Source organism: Benincasa hispida, chromosome 1 (genome assembly GCF_027475165.1).
Source record: "Benincasa hispida cultivar pf3 chromosome 1, pf3_genome.v1.1, whole genome shotgun sequence".
Classification (NCBI taxonomy): domain Eukaryota; kingdom Viridiplantae; phylum Streptophyta; class Magnoliopsida; order Cucurbitales; family Cucurbitaceae; genus Benincasa; species Benincasa hispida.
The window spans coordinates 71173386-71193912 of NC_143478.1; the positions used below are offsets into that span (position 1 = coordinate 71173386).

General features: G+C 33.7%; 2 protein-coding genes and 1 pseudogene across 2 annotated transcripts; 2 read left to right on the plus strand and 1 right to left on the minus strand.

The window, feature by feature from the left end:
• Positions 1 to 211: 211 nt before the first annotated feature.
• On the minus strand, positions 212 to 1026 carry LOC150038693 (uncharacterized; annotated as a pseudogene).
• Positions 1027 to 7337: 6311 nt separating this feature from the next.
• On the plus strand, positions 7338 to 14042 carry LOC120088652 (uncharacterized). Its single transcript, XM_039046070.2, has 4 exons — positions 7338 to 8712; positions 9701 to 9929; positions 12739 to 12916; positions 13383 to 14042. The coding sequence occupies exons 1-4, from the start codon at positions 7452 to 7454 to the stop codon at positions 13857 to 13859; spliced, it is 2145 nt and encodes a 714-aa protein (XP_038901998.1). The 5' UTR covers positions 7338 to 7451; the 3' UTR covers positions 13860 to 14042.
• Positions 14043 to 17499: 3457 nt separating this feature from the next.
• On the plus strand, positions 17500 to 19935 carry LOC120073151 (uncharacterized). Its single transcript, XM_039025808.2, has 4 exons — positions 17500 to 17702; positions 17793 to 17869; positions 18656 to 18800; positions 18938 to 19935. Exons 1-4 carry the CDS (start codon positions 17550 to 17552, stop codon positions 19424 to 19426), a joined length of 864 nt encoding a protein of 287 aa, XP_038881736.1. The 5' UTR covers positions 17500 to 17549; the 3' UTR covers positions 19427 to 19935.
• Positions 19936 to 20527: the final 592 nt, after the last annotated feature.

Below are 20527 nucleotides of genomic sequence, written 5' to 3' on the forward strand. Positions count from 1 at the left end.
TTTAGAATTCGCTTTCTTTTTATATCTTGCTTCGATGGATGTTTGCTAAGCACAGAAAAGTTTAGCGTATTTATTTGTTGTAATATCTCTTCTCCATTCATTACGACTGGTGGAGGTCTACGTTTAACTTTTCTATCATGTTGCCTACTTCGATGCCAACTATGATTCTCCGAATGATAACGTCGATGTTCCATAAATGATATTTTTCCTCTTATCCCGAAGGACGAGTTATCTTCTTTGCATATTGGACATGCTTGTAACCTTTTGTACTCCACCCAGATAAGTCACCGTACGAAGGGAAGTCATTAATCGTCCATAATAAGGTAGCATATATTTGAAAAAACGCACCAGCAACAGAATCATAAGTTCGCACACCAATTGTCCACATCTCTTTCAACTCTTCAATCAACGATTACAAGTAAACATCAATTTCCTTTCCAGGAGATTTTGGACCAGGTATGAGCAAAGACATGAAGAAGTTTATTTCCTTCATGCATTTCCAAGGGGGCAAATTATAAGGAATTATCACCACAGGCCACATACTATAAGAAGTGCTCATATTTCCAAACGGAGTGAAGCCATCCGAAGCTAATCCCAAACGAACATTTCGAGGATCTAAAGCGAAATGAGGGAATTCACGATCAAAATGTTTCCACCCCTCTGCATCAGCTGGATGTCGCAATACATCATCCGTTTCAACTCGTTTATCTTTATGCCATCTCATGTCAGAAGCGCATTCTTTTGATGCAAACAATCGTTTTAATCTCGGTATCAATGGAAAATGACGCAATACCTTATGTGATATTTTTTTTACCTTGCCATCATTAACTTTGTACCGAGATCACCACAAACAGGGCATTGTTGTAAATTTTCAAACTCTTTCCAATACAATACACAATCATATTTGCACGCATGAATAGACTCATAACCTAGGCCTAAATCACGCAATTTTCGCTTGGCTTCATAAAAAGATGTAGGTATAGAGGTGCTAGCTGGAAACACTGCTTTTAACAATTTCAGCAACATGTCAAACGATTTGTTACTCCAGCCGTTCAGAACTTTGATATGCATCAACTTCACTAAAAAGTTTAAGGACGAAAATTGCGAACATCTAGGGTATAATTCATTACGTGCTTCGGTCATTAAATCCTCGAATAAGTTCGTGGTATCTCTTTATTGACCATTAAAGGACATTTCATTCTCAATCCTTCCTTCATTTGCATTTTTGTTTTCAATTGAAACTTGTAAATCGTTTATAAGATTCAACATCTCATTTTCTTCGATAGCATTACTCTCTATACTATCTACTTCAACATCTTCTATTGAATGACTTGTATGACTTCTATATAAGTTTATTGGCTCTCCATGATATACCCATTCACAAATATGAGGGAGATATTCTATATGTTAATAGATGTCGTGCCACGATATCTATCTTTTCCCAAATTGAATTCATACAATTCTTGCATGGACATCTTATTCGTTCGAAATCATTTACATGAAACCTTGCCATATCTCAGAATTGTGATACTCCTTCTCTATACTCCACTGATAACTTATTCCTTAGTTTAATCCATTCTTTATTCATCCTTAAAAATAAATATTTTCTGACAACTTGTAATCCAAAACAATAACCTGGATTAGAGGACAAAGTACAAAGTATTATTATGCATTGAGTTCCATAATTTTCATTTCTTAAGGCAAAATAAACACATAGGTCCTTAGACCGCTTAAATTGTCTTAACAACTTTCAAATATTTTATTTAGTATGTCTCCAAGCTTTCAGTTTTGTGTCTAATATAGGCCTTTCATCTATTCAACATCTTCTAAAATTTACAAGCCTATTGGACACAAACTTTAAAGTTCAATTTTCTATTAGACATAAAATTTAGTTTTATGTCTAGTAGATTCTTTAAACTTTTTTAAAATATTAAATGCGTTAAGTACAATACTTTTTCTAAATTAAGTAATCCATAACCTTAAGAATTAAATAGAAAAAAAACTCAATCTACAATAACATCAACAATCCATAATTCATAATTCACATTAGATTAGCAACATTAATTACCAACATTAGTAACATACTAAAAATTAAACATTACCAACATTACCAACATGCTAGAAATTAAAAACAATGGCTTAAATTAAGATACAAATAAGAGAAAATAAATGAAATGGATGTGCACGAACCTTGATGAAAGCTTGAAAATAAACAACAAGTTTGCAAGCAATGAAGGTGGCGGACGGCAGACGGCGGATGGCGGCGCGAAAAGGGAAGGGCAGGCGTGAAGATGGGTAGGGGAGTGAAGGGAGAAGAAGGAAATCTGTTCGATGAAGATTAGGGTTTTTGTTTAAAGAAAATAGTGATCTTTCGGTGGAGAAGGGGTCTGATAAACCAGACCCCTCTCCCGACGGCGCCCGGGAGACCGTCGGGAGTTCCCCGGAACTTTCGATGCCGCTTTAATGCATCGAGAGTTCCCAGAGAACTCCCGACGAACCTTTACGGCGTCAGGAGTTCTTGGGGAACTCTCGACGGTCCTTTACTTCGTCGGGAGAGACGGTCTCTCCCGACGACCTAACTTCCGATGCCTTAAAACGGCGTCGGGAGTTCCCGTTTTTCTTGTAGTGAGAGATACTTGAGAGAGTAGTCTAAAGAAAGAACCTAGACTTGAGAGAGTCAGGTTAGAATCTAGGCTTGAGAGAGTCAGATTAGAAACACATAAGCAAGAGATAAAAACTTAGACATAAATTCTGTTTGCTATCATGCATCGCATGCACCCTAGAAATAGGATATGATAATATGCGGTCACCTTTTATATGTATGTATCATTCATCATCGCATAGACAAGAATAGAGGCTTAGACATAAGTTCTATCAACATTATCGTATAATCGCATGCATCCTAGAAATAGGAACTATGGCATTTGCATTGAGAGATGACATGCTGTTGTGTGTGTGTAGCATGATCGCATAACTTGGATGCAATCTTAGGAAATGTTAGCTAAATCCCTTCTCAATCTGTTCCTCACATACTCATTGTAACTTTCGCTATCATTAACTTTTTATTCCATTCCATTGCATAGAATTTATACGTAAATAACACATCAACCACTTGTTTGTTTTTTGTCACCACAAAGGAATCAAAATTTACCGTCGCATATTGTCTCAGTAGTCTCCTGTGTTCGACCCTGGGCTTACCAGACAACCTAGTAGGATTTATACTTGGATTTTACTAGGAAAACTTGCATGTGCAACACATAGACCATCATCGCAATTATACACCATTATTTCATCACATTCACAATGCATCAAGTTTTTGAAAAAAAACTTTGTCTTCACAAAAATCCCAAGTTTTTTCTCTGCAATGTATGTCCAATGAACAATGAACACCACCGTAAGAGACACCTCGATATTCTCTTGGAATCCAAGGATAGAAGAGTTTGTCTCTAACCCTTGAAGAAGGAATGGTGGAGAGGAGAAAGTGTTGAGAGAATTTTGGGAGGCTAGGTTTTTATAATGAAAATCTCATCTCCTAATTTGGGCAAAAGAAACAATTTATATGGAGAAGACTTTTTCCCTTCTCCATGTATTTCCATATTTACCCTTAGGGTTCAATTAATCAAATAATATTTATTTGATTAATTAGCAAACCTAATAAATAACTATATGCATTAAATCTAATTTAATGTATATAGTTAATTAAATAAACATCATATGTTTATTTGCTTCCACCTCTCAAAATTAACTAATTCTTTATGAAATTGATTCATAAGAATTCATTATTTTAATCCTATTCAAATATTTCTCTCTTAATTATAATCAAATCTATAATTAACCATATCATATTAATCTTATTATTATGTTATTCCATCAATTGATTTTAACAATTCAAATCATCCATCTTTCCTTTAGTGAGCTATCAAGGGAACTTTATGGACCTATAAATTAGAAGCTCCAATGATATGAGATTAATTGATTAAACTCTTTTAATCCAATTAATCAATGTTCATTAACTACCGATTACTCCACTAAAGACCAATAGATGCACTCTTCGTACGACAGATATATTTTTGTATCCTTAGATATAACCGATCAACAGAGCGATGACCCTTCATAAATGCCCATAACTACAGCTGGGTCAAAATACCATTTTACTCCTACAGTTATATCTAACTCCTTAAGTACCACTAATTCCTCTAATGAACAAACAGCTTATAGTCCAACTATAAACTAACACCTCTTGGGCCAATGAGAGGTTGAGGCCTCATTGTTTAAGACTCAGAACCAATTATTAAGGGAGCAATTTATCTACTTTCCCCAAAAATGGGAAGGAGTGAATTCTATTTTGTGTAGCCATGTTCTCAACTCTCAAATCAGAAAAATTCCCAAAATGGTAAGCTTATTGAGTCGCCTATCATGGCCACTCTCACTCATACAGGTCAAAGGACTTCCGTTATAAACAGGAGTTCACAACTCACTCAGGATTAAGGTCAAGTCTCCCGTGGTCATGCTAGTGAAATATTAGTTTCTTCAAGTAACGGTGTTACAAAGAGAAACTAATTATTTCGCGATCTGGTCTATGTATAAACTTCTTTATACAGGATACTCTCACTCACATGTTTTTACATGAACAATATGGTTCATATTGTTTGTAACCTTACATTTCACGTAACAACTACAAAGTGGGTCGTATCCATAGTGTTACCAAGATAAAGTACCCAACCTTCATTCATTTACTGCAGACCTTTTAGGTTATTACTTGAACATGAACCACCTGTATGTCAATCACATACTGTTCAAGTGACATTATATAACCTCGGATCTTAGTTTATTGGATTGAATTAATGTTGTCTAAATGTCAAATAAAATACCTCTAATTTTATTAGATAAATAATTTGTGTTGACAAAACTACAAACCACGAGATACACTAGATTTAAAACATCAATCCCAACACTTAAAGAGTCAGATATAACTACATGAATAAAATGATAATTTGACCCAGTTGTAGTTATGAGCAATTGTGATAATTTGACCCAGTTGTAGTTATGACCAATTCGTGAATGATCAACTTACTATTGACTGGTTATATCTGTGGACACAGAAGTGTATCTACAGTATGAAGAGTACATTTGTCCGTCTTTATTGGAGTGACCAGCAATTAATGAATGTTGATTAATTTAATTAAAGAGTTTAATTAATTAATCTTGTATCATTTGAGCTTCTAATCTGTAGGTTCATAAGGTTCTTTTGCTAGCTCATTAAGGTTAAAACAAGTAATAATTGTTTTTGAAATAATTTGAATTGTTCAAATTATTTAAGGAAATTAAAGGTATTAATTATATTAAAGTAATTAATATAAAGTATAATGTATATTGATACATTATAGGATATAGTTAGTTATAAATATGATTTATAATTAAAACTACATGAGAGATAGATTTTTGAATAAAATTTAAATATTATTTATATTATTTATATGGATAAGATTTATATAAATACTATAGGTTATAAGAAAGAGTTGTATTTTAATATGTTTAGGATGCATAATATATGATTTATTAATTAGTTAATTATCCATATTACAAAGATTATATTATTAATATTATATTAATATAATTTCTGAATTTCCCATTATAGAGGAATTATTTGGCGTACGTGTGAGGGAGTTATTGTAACTCTCTCTCCCTCCTCTAAGTAGTTTATATTTTGTGAAAACACAAAAGGGTAGATACACCATAAACATATAGATAGAGAAAACTCTCTCAAGCAAAAATTTTCTCTCATCTTCTCTGTATTCTAATTCCCTCTCCCAAAAATCCAAGAAGGAGGCCACTCATCCCCATTATTTATTCCTGAGAATAGCAAGTTGATTGTGTAGGGGTATCCATAAGCTTTTGCTGTGATCGTGATCTTACCGGTTCAAGGGAAGACTTTCTTGTTCGTACAGAAAACTTGTTCATCGTGACCATCGGAGTGGAAATTCAAGAAGTGAATGTCAAGGGTTTGTATTTCTTCTTTCCTATTTCCCTCTATAGAAGCATGCTTAGAATTTAAACTGTTTATCCTATAAATTTCATGTTTTCTTCTCTATATTTTGGATTCTTCAAAATTGAAATTCAATTGCACGACATTTACACACTTCTACCCTCGATTCCTTCAAGAGTTTAATGTATACAGACACATATGAAAATCCTAGACTATAGTGAAAAAAATAAAGGATAAGAAACTAATAAACTCCATTATACATATATATATTAAAAGTCATAATATTATCTTCGACCTTTCATAAATGATTCAAAACTACCTTAGAGTAAAAAAAATCAAAATTAAGACCTAAAACAATACAATAGTAACTTGGAACGGTAGTTTGGACTCAAATACTACTATATTATTTAAGGTCACCATCACATTTATTCCAATTCTCAATTTTTATTCAAAATTCAAACAAAATTGTGAAGGCAATGAAAGTTGACCAAAGATAATAGTGCAATTTTGTAAACCACACTAGTGTTTTTCAAACAATGGAAAACTTTTTAGGTATTTTTATAAAGGGTAAATTAGAGATAATCCCCTTAAATTGGGACTTTGTTTAAAAAAATAATAAACTTTCAAAAGTGTAAATAATACCATTATGTTTTAAAAAACGATTGAAAAATATCCTTAATGTTAGTTAGAGCCGTTTGGGCACAAACTTCAAGTAAGTGGAGGTTTTTCAACTATTATTACATAGAATTAGCTATGACTCACTATTTCAAATTATAATTTTATTATAGTGTACTATTTTCTACTCATTATTTTTCTCTCTCATTACTGCATTTACTATTTTCTACTATTTTATTATTATAGTCCAGACTAAAATAATTTGTACTCTAAGCACAAATTTTGATAATCTATTTTCTATTACAACCTAGAGATATAATAATCACATATTATAATAACCAACTCAATACTCTAAACTCCCTTTAGTATTTTGGTTAAAAAATACCACTAAACTTTCAAATGTTTCAATAATATCCTTGAACTTTAAAAAAAAAATAAAAAATTTCCTTAACAAGTGTTTAATTTTAAAAATATTGAAAAAAATCGAAATAATTGACCACTACTTAAAATTTAACTAAAAATGATTTATTTAAAAATATTTTTTTTTATCTCGTGAATCCATACCTAAGAAACAACATTCTAAACATTTCTATCAGGAATAATTTTTTTTCAATTTTTTAAATTATTATATATTTTCAGGAAAAATATAAAGAGATTCTTAGCTATTTGGTACGATTTAGTGGTTTTTTTTTTAATAATTTAAATATATATATTTATTTTACTATCTCTCAGAGTCTCGACCTCTAGTGCAAATCCAAGTCAAAGCTACCCTACACTCATATATGTTAAACCCCAATTTTTCATTCCTTATTGGGTGCCGCTGCTAAACCCTCCCGCTTTTCTTTGAGCAATGGCGGATGAGATAAGTTCTGACTATGGCGATGGGTTTAATCCAAAATTCTCACCATCCGAGAACTCACAGTCTTCTTGTAAACCGATTGATTCTGCCTTTAAGATCTCTGCCGACGACAAGACCTTCCCTTTGATCGTCTCGAATCAAAACCAGGACTCTGAAGTCATAAACAGTGCGGCTTCCGCTTCTACCCAAGAAAACCCAGAAACTTCTGTCCACAAGAAATCGGCTTGTGGGTCTTCTGAAAACGGAGGAAATATGGGAAGTCTGGTGGTGGGCAAGATTCAGAATCTTGATGTGGAGCTCAGAAAAGAACCTCTCAAGGTGGATGCTGTCCATGATTTTGAAACGCTCGATGCCGTGGAAGATGGTAAGCAAGATGTTGCGATCGATGAAGTAGAGAAAGATTTTGCAAGAAGTGTGCTAAGTTTTGATGGGAATCTAGACTGTTCGAAGGAAGAACTTGTACAAGAAGTTCAGTTGGCTGCTGACAAAGAAGCATTTGCACGAACGGAGGAGTTGTTGAAGAAAGAAACGGATCCTGAGAGCATTTTGGAAATTAAAAAGAAATTACTATTGGAAGAACTCGATGCCATGTTGGTTCCTGGAGATCAAATTCATCTAGAGAAGGGAAACAACCCCCCTAGCTCAAGAGGGAGTGTGGATAGTTGCAGCAAAACGATTCTTATTGATGAGGAGAAGATTGCTGATCGGCAAAATGATTCTGAAAAGATGAATGTTCTCAGACGAAGTCATTTGTCTCTCAGAAATTCATTGAAGATTGAAGTAATAGACGAAACAGCATTAGTTGAACCGGTTCATGTCTCCAAAATTGGAAATGGAGAAGGGATTGGTATTGTGTGTCCACAAAGGTCAATGCAGATGAAGGTGAACAAATCCCATGAACCTGATAGAGGAGGGAAAAAGGCTAAACGATCGAGGAGGAAGGCAAGGGAAGCGAAGGTCTCTGAGATGAATTGGAATCTGGGGAATGTGAATGAACTTGATAAAGTCAATGGACGCCAAAAAATTGCGGAAGGAAACAAGATAGTGTATTCAAGGAAAGATATGGAAGCACTGAGGTTTGTGAATGTTGCAGAACAGAGGAGATTGTGGAAAGCTATATGCAAGGAACTTTTGCCCGGTGTGGCAAGGGAATACAGTAGTTTAACAAGCTCGAATTACCCAATGAAGATTGGCTCCACCTCTGATCCTAGGCAACCTTTAGTTAAGAGAGAAGAAGCCTCTTCAATTATAAGTAAGTATTTTTATTTATATTGCTTCAGTCTTATAAGAATCGGATCTATGAATGATGGATGTAACTAAGTTGCTTATGAAGTTTGTTTATGAATGGTTGCTTAGGATTCTAATGTATGGCTACTGTCACTGTTTTGAAGGTGTCTATGAATGGCTTCTTTAGATTTTTTTTCCCCAGAATAAATTGTTATTGCAACTTCTTTGCCTGCGAATATTGCTATTCATTTTTATTATTTTGTTTTCGTTGATTTGATAAGGTACTTTCTGTTGAGTCTTTTCCTCGTTTATTCTGCTGCATGGTAAACCACGTTTTGAGTTGAGGATTTTTAGCACATTATTTTTCATCGTGGACGAATGCCCTTTGATTGGATAGTAAAAAAAAACTCATGAATGGTGAACCTATTTTGGCTTTCTCAATATCTTATTTTCTTTCAGAAGATGATTTATTATTTTGAAACAACTGAGCTTCACAATTATTGTCATGGTTTTTGGTTTTGATTGTGTCATTTTGATGTTTCAATTTCTCTTGTGCACAGGTGTTGTTGCTGCAAGGGGAAGATGGAATCATATGAATATTTTTGTGCATTGAAGAATGGACTAAATCAATCCAACTAAAGACCTTATGTGCATCAAAATCAACATGTTTTCTGTAATAGGCGAATGATAGTTTTTGTCTGTACAAATATACCGATTACATAAAGTTTCTGTTCCTTTTTGCTTAGAAATGATTGTAATCGCATTCTTTTGTACATGATGCAAACTCAGTAGTATGGTGCTGAATAATATGAAAGTAATTCAATTCTTTTTACTCATTTGTGTGTCGTGATTTTGTCATCTCTCTTCTTCTTTTTTTTTCTAAAAAAAGGAAACAAGCATGTCATCTCTCTTCTTTTAAACTGACATCAGAATCCTACGTATTCTTTTTGGGGGTGAAATTTGATGTTTAAACAGTTTAATAAGATCACTAAAGTTCTGTGGCAACTGAACAGGGGAGGGATGTTCAGAAAGCTTGGATGGTGAGATAGAGGACATGGAAGGTGATAATGAAAGTACAAACTTTGTAATTTTGGAACCCTCTTGCAGTCATAGTGTCAGCGAAGATAGGGATGAGGATAAATATTACCAAAGTATTCAGAGACCTGCCTTTCTGGTGGAGGGAGAACCCAATTTTGATTCAGGACCTCCAGAAGATGGACTAGAATATCTTAGACGCGTCAGGTAAGTTCTTATATGTAATTATTATTACTTGCTTGTTGCTAATGTTTTATATAACTCATTTGAGTTGCTAATGTTTTATATAACTCATTCGCCCCACATGTTATTTTAGAACTTCTCCAGCTTAAGTTGAGATACTGCTTGATTCTCTAGTTCTACAAATTATTAGACAAAATGACCTTCACCATAAAATGAATCGGATGACAAACAAGCATTAAGTATTAACGAAGTCAAGCAAATGAAGAGGTTTAAATTGTGAGATGCAATTAGGCATAATAATTCAGTTTGTCTTACATATGAAGTAAAAAGACAAAATGAGAAAACCAACTGTAGAATAATAATATGACATGTGAAAAGGTATAGTATAGTGTTTAGAAAATAGCGAGACAATGGAAAATGAAGGAAAGAATGAATTTTTAAGAGACAGTTTAAAGATATAGGCTTTTGGGTAAAAAATTTCTTCTTTCTGAAGAGAGAAACGGTGCCTGTCATGGTATGTTCCACACCGAGGGTTCCTAACATATAGACTCACCTTTGAAAACATGATTACATCTTTGAATCATAGAAAAATGGTATAAAGTTCATCTTAGGATGAAACTGAAAGTGTGGCTTAGAGGTCTAAACAGAATTTAAAAGCTGCAATGTGCTAGAAATATTATCGCCTCGTTTTGGACATAGATGTGCCTACTATTTTACTGCTGGTATTTTATTGCTGGAACAGTTGGAATGCTTTTGTTAAATTAAAACAAAAACTATGGAGTACTACTGCATCCTATGTTGGGTGGTAGAGAGCATTTTTTTCTGAAGGTGTGAGGGTTGCTCTTTTTCAGTTAGTCCTGTCTGCCATATTTACTTCTATGTATAAAAATGAGGTTTTCTGTTGTTTCCTTTGTATTTCTTGTCCTTTTTGACGTTCCTTGTATTATCAAGAGAATTGAGAAAACTATGTGAGGGGATTTTTGGAGGCGGTGATGTGAGATGGAATGTCCCATTTGGTTAGGGTAATAATAGTATTGTGTTGAGAATGACTAGGGAGATGATGTTGTCAACACAAATCTAATATCTTGACATTGTTTAATTCTTTGTTACTTTATGCGATTAGGAGTCTGTTGTCTATAAATCAACCATATATGGTAACAACTATTTTCACCTAACTTCATAGTTGTTTTAATAATTATGCATCTACGATTGGACAAGCTTAAAATACAATCTAGATACTATGATCAGGATTTGTTTACATTTGCCCTGATTTTGAATGTAAAGTGCATCAACTTTTAGAAGCTCAAGGTTCATCGAGGGTATTTTAATTATGTACGTCCTTGGTCCTTTTGGTCGGAGGTCAATTCACAATCATGACTTTTTCTCTTTATTTGACTTTTGTGATTTGGATGAGGATGAATGACTCACTAAAGTGTATGATGGGGGTGTTTAAATGACTTAACAACCCGAACAATCCGGACTACTCAACCCAAAATGTAAAGGTTGAGTTGGGTTAGTTTTTTCAAGTTGGGTTGGGTTAAACTTTTCCTATTTTTGTTAGGTTGGTTTGGGTCACGGGTTGGCTAAAAAAATATTGAGTTGACTCAACCCAACCTGAAGTTATATATATGTATATATTTGGTAAATTTATATTTCTCTTTGTTTAAAGCTTGATTAAATTATGAATTTTTAATATTTTTCTTTTAAAATTGTTATTATATTTATCTTTGTTTAAAGTTTGTAATAAATATCATAGATATTTGGTATTTAACATTTAAATTTTATGAGACATTAGTTATTAGTCATGTGTTGTAGATAAATTTACATATATTTAATTAAAAAGGAAAAAAGTTATAACCTGTCCCGAGTTTTAAGGGTTGGGTTGGAGACTTTATTTGGGTGTTTTGGGTTGTCAACCCAATTCGGGTTGGTCCAAAAAACACCCTCAACTCAACCCAACTCAATCCATGTACACACCTAGTGTATGTCCCTGAATATAGGGAGCAGGGACTGTGGAGAGAGACTTTATGAGCTAAGTGGCCTGTTTGGCTTGTGCAATCCATTTTGATGTTTAGTTTTGGCCTTGGGAGCTCATATGTTGTTAGGTTTGCTTCACGGAAGTCCTTTAGGGGTAAGACCCAGTTGTTCAAAAGATTATAAAAAAGTGCTCTCTTTCTTATCTATCTATCTATATATATATATATATATATATATATATATATATTCTCATATGTGTTAGATGAATCATAAAACATGTATCTGATACAATATTGATAAGATCTTATAGAAAAAGGTCAGTGGTGCTAAATGTTCGTTCAAATTTGTGAATTTTATCTAGATTATCTGGATTATTCAATGGTTAGTTTTGATTGAAATCTTAATTTTATTAAAAGTAGTGGCAGGTGAGTTTATGTAAGCTTTTACATTGCTTTTTGTTGACATTAGTTGGTGAATTAGTGGCGATTGACTAGAGGATAAAAATTGCAATACTTATCTAGGTTTAGGGTTTTATTTGATGAAATTGAAAGTTTAGGTTGGAAATTGATACAAGAAGGTAAGTTTAGGGTTAAATGTTGATTTTTCCCTAAATTTTAATTAATAATTGAAAAGCCACAGATTTTTAAGAATAAATTCTCAATTTCACACATTTATGTCTCTTTGCTCAAAAAACACAACTTAACTGATTCGTTCCAAGGAAATCCTCCAAGTAGAGAATATACATGGAGGAGTCCTCACTTCTTCATTTAGAGAGTATTCCACCAAGCTGATAGTTCATGTTTGATGTTGCTTGTGTGATTATTGTTAAAATGTTTATCAATCTTTTTCTTGTTAGGTGGGAAGCTTCCCATATTCCAAATGTGACGTTGGCAAAAGTTGATAGAAGTAATTTTAAGAAAGAGCAAAGTGTTTATATGCCCGTTATCCCTGGGATTGCCAAGTGCCCCGACCATTTACTGCCTTCAAAAGAGTGGGAGAATGCATTTCTTGCTGATTTTTCTAACCTGCGTGAGGTAATTTACATCTACCTCATCAATAATCAGAAAAAATGCATTTGAATGCCTACGTCTTAAATTTTCTATATCCCATGTTCTATACTTTATTTCGTTCTTTTGGCTCTTGGTTAACTGCCAATGATCTGTTTGTTCCGAATATACTTCTATGTTTGATTCTTACTGTAAGTTGATCATCTGAATGGCTTATAAATGAAAATTCGAGTTAGTGAGTTACATCATTCTTGCACTAGTTTAGAATATAACTTCAAATTAAATGTGTCATTTAATGAAAATCAAAAAGACCAAAATTGAGATTTAAATGCTAAAGGGCTAAATTGCTAATTAAAAATTTGAAGTCAAACTTTTATAGTCATAGAGTGGAATGGAAAGTTGTAAAGAGAATACTTGAAATGAGTACTCTTGGCTGGAAAAAAGAAAATCATGGGTTTTCTTGATGATGCTAAATTGCTAATTGCCATATCAGGCTCTATCACACTCTGAAGAATTTGAGCAGTCTGATTTCATCCTCCATGAAAAGATTGATTCTGCAATTCCTGACTTGATTGCTCAGCCAAGGGTCTTGCCTGCCTACAACATCGACTCGCATCAAACTGAGGAATCAAATGGCAGCACTTCAGCAAAGGAAAATAGTTGCAACGATTATCCATCTTTATCAGCAATCTCAAAGATGAACTCTGTGTTTCGTGTTTCATCGTTGAAGAAACGTATAAACTCATTAGAAACACAAACAACATTGTCAAAGACCGATTGTCTTTGGCTGTTTGCTTTGAGTGCAGCAGTTGATACTCCTCTGGATGCAGATACTTGTGCTGCTTTCAGAAGTCTACTTCGGAAATGTGCCAGCTTGCGGGCCAAGAAGACCGAGCTTGACGACGAGGTTATAATGCTTAATATCCTTTCCACCATTTCTGGAAGGTACTTTGGACAGTCGGAAAATTGAAGCTATTATGTTCACTTCTGTCTTTGAAACCTTGAGGAGTCTGATTGACAATGGAATTTGTAAATTAGTTGTTCTTTCTGTTTCATGAAAAAATCAAAGTGTGTTAAGGATTTTATTTCTTTGGATCATGTTATCAATCCATATTTGATGATTTAGTAGAAAGATTACCTTATTAATTATAAACATGTCTTTAAGTACTTGTTGATGTGATAACAATGAGTAAAAAGATTTACCTTATTAATTATGTCAATGCTCTATACAAACATGATTAAGAAGTAACTGACCATTTGCAAAATGGTCAGTTACTTCCATATTTTAGTGTTACAAGTTATTTGTGGATTTCCATATGATCCAAAGAGTGAATCATCCAGGTAGCTGACCTGGAAATTTCTACATTTGCAATAACATAGCATGATTAAGAAGTAATTTACCATTAGCAAAATGTCTAGCCCCAAGTAAAATTATATCCTTTTAACCCAAGATCAATCAAAGCACAGTTATCAATAGCTTTCCTAAAACCATCCAATTGATTGGTAGTAATCAGGATCGTTTCCAGTGTGGTAAGAGGATCATATTCTCTTTGTTCAGGTTTGAAATTCGTCTTTCTAATTTTTTTTTTCTTAAAATACCATTATGATCTTCATATTTTGAAATTTATTCAATTTTAATTTTTATACTTTCAATTGTCCAATTTTAATCTTTATATTTTCGATAAATTTGTCTTTTCAAATTATTTTTTGTCGAAATCGATTTAATAATAATAATGATTTTCATACAAGAAAATATAATAGATCAATAAATAATTTTCATACAAGAAAATATCATACAGATTGAAGATTCCTAGAGCGACCGGTAAGCTACACCTATTTTTATATATTATATTCATTTATCATATATATGTATATATATATTCTGAATTTTTCTATGTGTGGTGAAGAGGGTGTTTGGCATACCAATATGAATTGAATTGAGTTGGAAAAATATACCAACTTGATGTTTGATCCACCAACTTAAAATATTAGTGGAGTTGAATTGGTATATTTTACTAACTCAACCCAACTCACCTTACCTCTCCTTTCCTTCAATGTTTTCAATGGCTCCATTCATGGGCCACCATTGACGACTATTGTGCCACGCATCAAGAACCATCTCCGATAACCACTTTCACATAGCCAACTTCGATGATCAATTTTAGGCTATGACAACCATCTCTGATGACAACTCTGGCAACCATCTCCGACGGCACCTTCGCGCGACCAACTTTGATGATCAATTTCAGGCTCCGACAACCGCATCTGATAAAAACTTTGGTGGCCAACTCCGAAATCACCTTCGTGCGACCAACTTCAGGTTTCGATAACCACCTTTGACTATAAACACTAGCGAAAATCACCTTCAACAACCTCTTCCGCACAACCAACTTCATGAAAGGATCAAATCCCATAGTGGAAACAAGTGATCACTGTACTTTCAATTTTTGTTTTAGAAATTTACAACATATAATAGAATAAAAATAGTACACAGCATTCACAATGCGTAAATAGTAGACTAAGCATGCTTTGAATAAAAACTACCGGGAAGAAGAAAGAACTCACCTTTGAAGACCTTCTCAATTTTCCAGTAATCCTTCTTCCTCAACGAACCTCCACGGTAGTGGATTTTCCACAATCAGTAAGAAGATGTTGAGTTTTATGTTCTAAAAACTCGCAGTTTATAAAATGATAAACATTTTCTATTACCAATATACTTGTTATTGATCTCATAAATTGTATGAAAGTTTAAATCCAATAAACTAAGACCCATGACTATTGTATGAGTACTTGAACTTTATGTGGAGACAGAAGAGTGGATCGGATTCGAATAAATAGTCAAAATGATCTATGGTACATGAATGAAGTTGGGTACCTTGTTCTGGTAACACCATTGGATGCGGTCTACTATGTAGTTGTTACAAAGAATTGTAAAGTGCTACATATGATGTGATCCTAATTTGTACATGTTATGACATGAGGAGTGAGGGCTAAGTCACTCTTACTTTATAACGTTGTTTACTATTTAAGACTAACTATTTCACCTAGATGACCTAGATAACTCGATCTTAATCCTGAGCTAACTATGAACTCTTGTTTATAAGGGCAGCTAACTATGAACTCTTGTTTATTCGGGATTGCCCTTAGATTTACATAGTTGAGGGTTGGCTCAATAGCGCCAGAGTTCACGCCTACTCGATTTAGGAATAGGAGAAAGGTTGTTCTCTCAAGTACTGAATCCAGGTCTTGAACAAGGGGCCCCACTCTCTCATTGGGCTGAAAGAGTTTGGTTTGGTGATTGGATCACAAACTAGTTGTTCATTAGAGGATCAGTAGGGACTTGAGGAATAAGACGTAATCTCGGGGTAAAACAGATATTTGACCCAACCGTTATTACGAACAACTTGTGAAGGATCGACTTGCTGATTATGGTTAAATCATGTGAACATAATATATCTACAGTGAGGAGAGTGCACCTATGGGCTTTAGTGGATGACCCATTAGTTAACGAATGGAGATTAATTTGGTCTAATGAGTTTAGCCAATTAATCTTAGATTGTTGGAGCCCATGATCTGTAGGTCCACGAGATCGCCTATTAGCTCGTAACGGACTAGCTCTAGAATAGTGTGATAAGTTAATTTGAAACGTTCAAATTAGAATTAAGGGAATTAGTAATTATATGAGATATAATTATATGTTTAATTTTAGAATTAAACGGAATAGGAGAATTTATATATTTAAATATGATTTAAATATATAAAGATGGATATGTGTTAAAATTAATTTAATATTTGATATTAAATTAATTAAGTTTTATTTAATAATTAATTTATGAAATTAATTAAATTTTCATTTTTAAAATCAAAATAGATTTATAAAATCAAATTTTGATTTTTAGATAAAATTGGAAAAATTGGAAAACAAAAATACAAAATGGAAAAATGGATTTTTTCCATTATCCATCACCTAAGTAGCTCATACATGAAGCAATATATTTGCATTGTCTTCTTTTTGCATGTTGATCTGCAATATATTGAAGAGATTGGTGTGAAAATCGGGCATGCAATCCATAGAGTTTTTGAGAGAAAAGCTGGTTTGAAGAATGGTTCTTCAACAAAGTTGCAGCAGTGAGTTTTTCTTCTTCATCCCTTGATTCAAGTTTTTGAGTTCCACAACTCAATCTAGAATACCATGAGAATAGTGGGGAAGATCTTGAGGTGGTCTACAACAATTTAGTCCTTATACTTTCAAATTTACAACAATTAAGTCCCTATTGTAGAAATTAGAGTTAAGATTTAATAAGATTTATTGCATAAATAAACTATAAGCTAATTAGAGATACAATATTTTTTTTAGAAAATACGAAATCTACATTATAAAGTATTAAAAGTTGACATCTAATTTTGATAAATTTGTTTACTAGGGACTAAATTGTTATGAATTTAAAAATATCAGGACTAAATTATTACATACTAAAATTTAGGAACTAAATTGTTACAAAATTGAATATACAAGAACTAAATCGTTACATACCAAAAGTTCAAATCTAAATTATTAGCCAAAAATATATATTTTTTTTTTAAATAAATAAATAAATGAAAAGGAGACGAAATCAAAGAATGGCAGTTCTTCTCTTCGTCTTCCCGCCCATCGGCCACCATGGGCAGAAGACCCAGAACTCGAAGCAAGTCCGCCTCTGCCACTCCCCCCTCCATTCCCTTCAACGCCGACCGGAAGCCGATCGCCACCGCCACGACGCCAAAAACTCCGGTTACCTGTTCCACATCCATCATTCCTTCCACACTCAAATCAGTACGTTTTCCTCCATTTCTCCCTCAGTACAACACTTTCTCATATTTCGTTGTTTGTTTTCAGATTTTCTGTGTTTTTTCTCTCGCTTAGGTTTTCCTGGACGATTGGTGGCTGGTAAAGGCTAACGACGGCGAGGGCTTGGCTATCGGAGGGTTTGCATCCAGAGAGTAAGACATTGCCTCCCCAAACTCGTTCGGTTTTCTGCTCCTTATCTGCTTCCGTTGTTTTGTTTTGTTGTTTGTTCTTTGAAGAAATGTGTTTGACTGGCTAAGTTTTGTTGCTAAAGATAAATTGTTCACCGTATCAATGTTTGCTGGCTTATCTGTATTCTAATATTTGATCTTGATGTAAATTTGAAAAGGAATTTTACTATGACTTGGTGAAGTTTTGAAATTGATTGAAATATTCTCAATAACCTAACTATATAATGCGTTGGAGAAGACTTAACATCTGTTTTATTTTTAACTAAGATGAGTAGTTTAGATATAACATTTGTTTTATTTTTAACTAAGATGAGTAGTTTAGTGTAATTTTTAGCCACAAACAATGGGGAGTATCTTTTGTACTCTCTCTTCAGGTTATCTCTTATGAAAATAGAACCAGAATTAATTCTTGAGGAGGGAAAGGATGAAAGAAATAAATAGAACTGGAGGATAAAGAAGATGATAAAATCTGCTGAATGAGCAAAACTGAAGCCCTTTACTCTATGCATAATTTATTTTCCAAGACTGAGAAATTTAATTGATGACTGACCTTCCTTTCATTGGTCTGATTGTGTAAAAAGTGAATAGTTTTCATTCTCATATACTGTATATTGAGATCTTATCTGTGCTATTTCTTTTCATTGTTTTGTGAACAGTTCGTTTGCACTTCTGTCCTCTATTAGTATGGGGATTAATGCTCTGTGCTCAAAAAAAAAAAAAAAAAAAAAAAAATCTGATTCATTATTGCAGGAGAGCTGGGATAAGAGCATTTTATTCTGCAGCGATTTCTAAGAGACACGAAACCACTGTACTCGAGGCAACTGATGGGATTATCATTTCAGTCAGTGGCTTCATAAATAGATCACGAACACATGAAAATGGCTTTCCACCAAAGGTATGTATGCAGGCCATTTGTTCTTATTTCACCTAACTTTATGTTCTCGAGCCATTGCTGATGGAGGATATCCTGTCCTGAGCATTATTGGAAATATCAAGAAACTGAGGAAAGTTAATGACATGCAACTTGAGCAGGTGTACAATCATTTCCTTCTTGGCTTTCCCTTCAATTGGAAAGACTATATGGGTTCTAGTTCAGATAAAAAATCTTCTTTTGAGTGTTTTAAAGCAAGTACTTCTCGTTCTGACGATCAAGGTACAAGTCATAATTTAGAACCTGACTTGGATAAGCTTGCAGTAGCTAGGTTGCGAGACCTCTCCTTGTCCACTTATGGAGAAACTAATTATGGCTTCTTTATGAACTCAAATTCAAGTTGTAGTCCAACACAAGATTTAAAATCTGGACTAGAGACCCCGCTCAAGGAGCAAAGTTTCTGGAATGAGGGGAAGAATGATGATGTAAAGGATTCCTTGCACGCTAGTCAAGAAGCTAAGGTGGACATGAACCTCCAGATTCGAGGAAGACAAGGTGTTTGTACAAGAAGCATGACAAAGTTGAAAAATACTAGGAGCGGAAGTAAAGAGAGTCTCATGTCAGATACTCAGAAGAGGAAAAAGGGTTGAATATAATTCGTGAAAACTCAGGAAAGGGAAATGGACAGAGAATTGAAAGTAATTCAGATTTTTTATTAAGTCTGACAAGGAAGTTGATGCAATCACAGGAGAGCAGAAAATCAAGTCTTAGGCAAAGGAACTGAAAGCAGAATCAATAGTTGGAGTAGAAAATTGAGTTTTCGTGCAATGTTCACTCCCTTAATGATTGAGATTCAAATCGAGTATATGTCTATGATCTATCTGGGCTGACTTCTGCAATGTGACTGTTGCGCTCTCTTCGTTATTGAAAATTCTCTGTGAAGAATTTTTTGCTTCTATTTGAATGATAGGATTTAGGAAAAATGAACATCATCCAGCAGTTGTAGATCCTTTTCTCTTATTGTTGTGTATATAAAATGTTTTCAGTGCCTCCATATGATGAGATATGCATCAAATTGCTCGGGGGAGGATTATCTTTCAAGGTATAAACAAAGCTGACGATCTTCTTTTAAGAAACAATAGGTTATTATTTTGGCTTATGGAAAGGCCTTCCTCAGTTTCTGTTTGATTTGTGTGGGAATGAAATTTTGTTCGCGGATGATGTGATCTTGGTCCTCTTTGCACATCATATGGAATGGATCAATCTAAACTGGCATGAACCACCATTGTCGACAATTTTGTTTGAATTTAAAAGATTTATTGATAAAGAAGCTAACAAATGTATCAAGAAAATTATCAAATTTATTTCATAATTCTCTAGACATCCAGTGACATTGGGTCTAGTTTTTGTTCGCAATATGTGAAATAATAGTGCTGATTCTTGTATGAATGTTGAAGATGAACCTTCTGCTATCGATTTTGAACCATTTCAAGTCGAACATAGCAATTTTTTCAATAATTTTTAGGCTACATTATAAAATGAATCTCTGAATTTTGCTCTTTATTTAAAAAATATCCTTTTTGACAGAGTAAAAAGTTGTGATATTATTTGACTTTTTATAAACGAATCGAAATTCTTGAAATAAGAATTGATGGAAAGAATTAAGACTTAGCTATGATCTAGAATGGAAATTAGGACTTCACCAATGTCAAACCAATTTTAACGAGATTGAGATTAGAAATTATAGCATA